The sequence below is a fragment of the Microcaecilia unicolor genome, chromosome 7 (genome assembly GCF_901765095.1).
Source record: "Microcaecilia unicolor chromosome 7, aMicUni1.1, whole genome shotgun sequence".
NCBI classification, from domain to species: domain Eukaryota; kingdom Metazoa; phylum Chordata; class Amphibia; order Gymnophiona; family Siphonopidae; genus Microcaecilia; species Microcaecilia unicolor.
Genome location: NC_044037.1, coordinates 249,336,453 through 249,343,122, shown reverse-complemented (window position 1 = coordinate 249,343,122; position 6,670 = coordinate 249,336,453). Strand labels below are relative to the sequence as shown.

At 46.9% G+C, this 6,670-nt stretch overlaps 1 protein-coding gene across 1 annotated transcript in view; it reads left to right on the top strand.

The window, feature by feature from the left end:
* The first annotated feature begins 1,743 nt into the window (after nt 1-1,743).
* Nucleotides 1,744-6,670, top strand: part of KCNJ3 (potassium inwardly rectifying channel subfamily J member 3) — a 355,847-nt gene continuing 350,920 nt past the window's right edge. Inside the window, exon 1 of the mRNA XM_030210524.1 lies at nt 1,744-2,722. Within this exon, the coding sequence (XP_030066384.1) occupies nt 2,051-2,722 (672 nt within the window). The 5' untranslated portion in view covers nt 1,744-2,050. The remainder of the gene's footprint in view (nt 2,723-6,670) is intronic.

Sequence of the window (6,670 nt, the reverse complement as noted above, 5' to 3'; positions counted from 1 at the left end):
GATGTGTTAATGCTCTATGCATATGTTAACTGCAGCACAGAAGCCACTGAAATGCAGAAAATGCCCTTGAAAAACTTTACAGCTGTGTTTTGTAAATTGAACGAAATACTTATAATTAAGAGTGTGGCATCTACCCCACTGAGTCAATTTTGGCCCTCTGACACTGATAATTCAGGCAGACTTTCCTAGCATAATTCTCAGTAAACTGAGACCCTTGAGTGCACTGGTGGGGTTTACTGATAACTATGCTAGGCAAGTCTGCCTGAATTATCAGCATCAGCGGGCCGAAATTGACTCAGTGGGGTAGATTCTGCACTCTTAATTATAAGTATCTATTTCAGTAATAAAGGTTTGGACGGCTTCCTAAAGGAAAAGACCATAGACCAATATTAAAATGGACTTGGGGAAAAGCCATTCCTTATTTCTGGGATAAGCAGCATAAAATGTTTTGTACTTTTTGGGGATCTTGCCAGGTATTTGTGACCTGGATTGGCCACTGTTGGAAACAGGATGCTGGGCTTGATGGACCTTTGGTCTGTCCCAGTATGGCAATTTAAATGAAATAGATACTTATAATAATGTATCTATTTCATTAAACTTACAAAACACAGCTGTAAAGTTTTTGAGGTGAATTCTCCAAATGAAACTGAGGCAGAAGCTGCTTCCAATTGAATAGAGGCAAGAAGAAGTGACCTTGATCTGGATCATTAGTGGCCTGGTCAGATTCTTTCCTAATCTGGAATCTTCTATCAATTTAGACCCCCCCCCCCCCCCCCCCCCCCCGAGCATGATGAGAAGTTTTCCGTCTCTGGAGGTTTAGCATTAGATTGAAACAACCTCCCATTCTATCCCAGCCATCACCACTGAATCTAGGATCAGTTTTAGATCAATAGAAGGAACAAGGCTTTTATATCCATAGGTTGTTTTTTTTTTTGTTTGTTTGTTTCAAAAGGAAAATTACCTGGCGTTACTCCCCTGTGAACTGCTCAGAGACTGACATTATTTGTGATAGGATTGGGGGAAGTGGCAGATTGCCTGTGTTTGTTCACTTGAGCTCTGCAGAAATAGTCAGAGCCTGGTGCAACACAGGCTGCAAAGTGGGGAAGGAAAGAAACCGGAGCGAGGAATGAAGACGGGCAGGCGGGGCTACAGCTGAGCTCGGTAGCTGATTGCACGGACCAGCACACACAGACACACTATCTCTCGCCTTCCTCTCTGACACACACATAGGCATTCTCAGGCACTCTGGGCGCGCGAGCATCCCTCGCTCCCTCTATGCAAAGAAAAATAGCCGGTGCTTTTGCGAGTGAACATTAGCAGCTGATCATTTGAGACGCCAAGATCTGCAGCTAGAGCACAGAGGGGGGGAATAACGGAGGATTCTGTGACCACAGCAGCTCCCAGGGAAATACATGTAGTGGGACTGACTAAAATCTGCACTCCTGCTGTAGAAAACTAAAAAAAATAGAATGACAATAAAATGCAAACGTGAGACATCCGGCATCACTAATTGAGACTTCTGACGCTCGTCTGCATTGTGGCAGCTTGGGTTGACATGTGGATAGTGCTGTCATGCTGGATCTCACCCTGAGCCCATGTGCATCCCTTGTGGCTACCTTAGCAGCTCATTAAAGACCATGGGTTTGTGCAAGTGATTGAGCCAGCAGGGGCTCCTGGTTTATGCTGATCCGGCCCTGGAAGGTGAGGGGGACGCATCTTATCCTTCGATCGAGTGAGTGGCTTTCTGCATTCCGCGCTTAAAAGCGATGCTTCTCTGCAGAATCGCAGCCCAGGGGAAGAGGCTCGGGGTCTTTCACTGCCATTGTATATGCCCGAGGATCACCTCATTTCTTTCCTAGTCTGAAGGAACCTTGTTCTGCCTCGGCGATGTCTTTTGTATGGCTTCTCTGAATTTTAATCCCGGGGAGGCACTGAATACTTTTGGAACAAAAGGCTGAAAAGGAGAGGACTCGAGAGCCAGAAAGGAGCCAGACGGAGAAAGCTAGAATTGATTTGCACAGTCCATTAATCTGGCTAGTGTTTCCATAGTATGTCTGCACTTCGAAGGAAATTTGGGGACGATTACCAGGTAGTGACCACATCCTCCAGCGGCTCTGGGTTTAACCAGCCTGCACCGAAGAAGAAAAGGCAGAGGTTTGTGGATAAAAACGGCCGATGCAATGTGCAGCACGGAAACCTGGGCAGTGAAACGAGCCGGTACCTCTCTGATCTATTCACCACGCTGGTGGATCTGAAATGGCGCTGGAATTTATTTATTTTCATCCTGACCTACACAGTGGCTTGGCTCTTCATGGCATCCATGTGGTGGGTTATTGCTTACATAAGGGGGGATCTAAATAAAGCCTACGACAAGGACTACACACCCTGCGTGGCCAATGTCTACAACTTTCCCTCGGCTTTTCTGTTCTTCATTGAGACCGAAGCGACCATAGGTTATGGTTTCAGGTACATCACAGACAAGTGTCCTGAAGGGATTATCCTCTTCCTCTTCCAGTCTATCCTCGGCTCCATCGTGGATGCCTTTCTGATCGGCTGTATGTTTATAAAGATGTCACAGCCCAAGAAGAGAGCCGAGACTTTGATGTTCAGTGAACATGCAGTTATCTCCATGAGGGATGGCAAACTCACTCTGATGTTCAGAGTAGGCAATCTCCGCAATAGCCATATGGTCTCTGCTCAGATCCGCTGTAAATTACTGAAAGTAAGTCTTCCTTGCCAGGCTAACCATTTTCCAGGCCATGCTTGCTCACCAGTGCGCTCCACCTAGTCAATTCAGCAGCTTGGCTTAGTCTAGTAACTTTACGCTGAAATGTCTGGCGTTTTCATTGTTCCCAGATGCTATCACATCATTTCAGTAGCTTCCCCACACTTGCTAATAAGTGTCTTTTTTCATTATAGTTATGAAACACAGCTGTAAAGTTTTTTTCCAGAGCATTATCTGCATTTCAGTCTGTATAGTGTCGTGTGCTGTGACCGATGCATAAAGCATTAAGGGTCCCTTTCACTAAGCCACGTAGGCACCGAAACCCGCCAAAATGGACTTACCGTCCGACTACCGTGCAGCTCTTGCAGTAATTCCATTTTTTGCACGCGTCTGAAAAATATTTTTTTTGTTTATTTTCTGGCGCGCGTAGCGGACGCGCGCCAAGCGGCATCTGACGCGCGTAGGTTGTTACCGCCCGAATTCTTTACCGCTAGGTCTATGGCTGGCGGTAAGGTCTGAGACCCAAAATGGACGCACGGCAATTTTGATTTTGCTGCACGTTCATTTTCGGGGGGGGGGGGGGGGGAAGAGGCCTTTTTTTTTAACTTGGATAAGATGTGCTACTTAGGGGTCCTTTTACGAAGGCGTGCTGAAAAATGAGCTGCGGTAGTGTAGGCGTGGGTTTTGGGCGCACGCAGAATCGTTTTTCCAACGCACGCCTTTGTAAAAGGAGCCCTAAGTAGCACATCTTATCCAGGTGGATACAGTTCCCTGCTACTAGAAAGAGAGCAACATGGGTTCAGCCTCTAGTCAGGCCTGGTGCAGTCATAACCGAAGGGATTGACAACACAGAATACATTTTTATAATGCTTGGAGGGAGTTTTGGTTGAGTTTCCAGTCTGCTTCAGCAGGTGAATGCAGTGTAAGGAAAGGAAGAGTCCACACTGAGTGCAGACCTAGCAATTTCAAGAAGCTGAATGTCCAGTAATGACGTTTCAAATAACAAATTAGAGAGTGAAGTGTGGTACTTCCATGTCAGCTGTAGTGTCTACTGAGAACATTGATTACATGGGAAGGCTTTGCTTTCCTTCAGCCCGCAGAGGACACCATTCCAATAAACTGTAAAAGTCATTAAAATCAGCTGCTGCCTAATTAAAGCATGTACGTGTTTAGCAAGATGAATTTCAGCACCTATTTAACCCATAAAAAGAATATTTGAATCCATTATGTACTGAAGTGTTTTATTTGAGATCTTCCCCCAAATGTAATGCAAATTTACAGGCAAGGATACAGCCTTGATAAGTAAAGTGAGAGATACTGCCTTAGCAAGGCTGCTTAACTTTGGATCCTTATACTGCAACGGAGTTGGTGGGGATTTCAGAAATAGTATTTCTTTTTTATTCTTAGATTTCATTGCAAGGCCCATGCAATGCAATAAGCATGGCGAGCATGGCAGGGGGGAAGGCACCAAAAGCTACCTCACGCGAAGCGCCATCTTACAGTTGTGCCAGCCCTCGGCCCCGGACCATCTCTGCTCCTGCCTCTGCCACCAGTACCTGCTCCTGCCACCTCTGAGCCTGGTGTGTCAGGCGGCAATCTGAACACCAACACCCCCCAGAGTGCCTTCACATCCACATGTTCTCAGCTCCAGAAGCTAAGGCCTTGCTGGCCCCACCCCCTGACCATGGGAAGTATGCATCTCATGCATATTCATTAGGGTTATCCTGAAAACCTGGCTGGTTCGCAGCCTATCAGGATTGCAGTATGACACCCCCTGATCTTAGGACTGGTGCCCTTTGCAAAGGCACAGTGTTACCTGTAGGGTTTAACTTTGGAAAGGGTTAACTCAACCTGCTATGTTTAATAAAAGAAACAGTGAACCAGGGCCGGCTCAGCCTATGGACCAGGTGAGGCTGTGGAGGCTGTGGTCCAGGGCGCCGGTGCTAAAGGGCACCAAATGCCCGAGCCCATAATGTCACCTGTCCCATAGAAGATAAGACAGCAAGCAGCTCCGCCTCTGGCTCAGTTCTTTTCCCCTCTTCCCACCACAGCAGAAATCAGGACAGGCAGGCATGGACAGCAGCAGCTCAGCTCTGTCTTACACTTCACTCTCAATTGTGCAGTTCACATAAACAGTCGGGTCTAAGCCACTACAGAAGGAGGAAGTGACCTGCTGTGCCGCAGTTTACTTCCTCCTTGCCGGGGGGGGGGGGGGGAGCTAAGTGGGGGAGGGAACAGGGAGTAAGCTGTGCTGCTTCTGTGGCTGAAAATGAAAGGGGCCAGAGAAAAGGTGAGTGTGCAGTGGGGGATTGGGTGTGGAGATAAGGGATGAATCATGCCATGGGGAGGGATTGGGGGCAGACTAATTGGGGTGAATCATGTGCCATGGGGGATGGGGGCAGACTAATGGGGGGGTGAATCATGTGCCATGGGGGGATTGGGGGCAGACTAATGGGGGTGAATCATGTGCCATGAGAGATTAGGGGCAATGTTTCCTCTAAGGAGTGGCCTGGTGTGTGCAATTTTTTTTGTGTGTGTGAGCAGCAATTTTTAAAAGCCAACAATTTTTGAGTGCCAATATTAGCAATGCATTTCTGTATATAGCACAAAAAACTCAATTTTTTTGAGCAACCATGTAAAATCTGTGAGCAATGCTCCTACAATGTACGAACAATCACTCATGTGCTCTGCTTAGAGGGAACGTTTATTGAGGGCAGAGTAAAGGGGTGAATGTGCCATGGAGGTGAGAGCAGAAAGCTGAAGACTGGTCATGGAGGATAGGGTGGGGAGAAAGATACAGTGATAGCTGGGGGCACACACACACACACACACACACACCATCTACCTTTCTTCGGCCCCCCTGTCTCTAAAGACATGTTCACACCATCTGCCTCTTATACTCTTCAGTCTTCCATATCATTTGACTCTCTCTGCCAGAGATGATCCAACTGAAAGAAATGTTCCAAAATGTTGTAACCACTCGCCTCCACCTACCCTCCTCTCCTCCTTCCTGTACACATTAATTGATTTTATCTGCTTACTTTATTTTTGTCTATTAGATTGTAAGCTCTTTGAGCAGGGACTGTCTTTCTTCTATGTTTGTGCAGCGCTGCGTATGCCTTGTAGCGCTATAGAAATGCTAAATAGTAGTAGTAGTAGTTTTTCTGATTTTATTTATAAGTAATTTGTGCAGCTTATATCCCCAGATTGACCCCAATATAAGGGCGGGACAGGTGGGAGGCGGGGCATGGGGCACAAAAACAAAAGTTAGTCCAGGGCACCACGGCTTCTTGAGCCGGCCCTGCAGTGAACATGCACTGTAAGCAATATCTTTAGATCTTGCGGTCCTAGTTTCTCCTGACAAGGTAGGTTGGTTGTCATGATTTACCCAATATGCCTCTCTTAACAACATAAATACTTAATTGTGGGGCCCATGCAGAAAACTTCTTGAGCAGTTAACTGGGACATAATGAAGTTTTTCTGTGGGATAGCCATGCAGGAAGGGCTTCAGCATCTGTGTTAACTCGCGGGGAAGCCCTAACAGTAGACCGCATTAACATGCATTTAAATGCATGTTAATGCGGTCATTAGATATCCCACAGCAATTCTTAAATAATGTTTTCCCATGTGTAGTGCGAGCAAACTTTGCACCAGGTCCGGGTCAGTGTAGAAGGGTTTGTTGAGAAGAGTGGGTGTCCAGTGGCACCCCCTTCTCACTACAATTAGACCACCCTGCCCCAGCAACATCCTTCACTCTCTCTTCCTCACCTCTACCCAACACCATGTAACACCTCTGTCCTCCGACAGTAAAAAATAAATCACCTGGTGGTCTAGTGGGCCCCCACCCATCTGTTCCAGTCCCCAAAGCCACCCATATACAAAACTCCCTGGTAGTTTCATGGGTTCCCCTCCCCTCACCCCATCCATGGCCCCAATTTTAAAAGA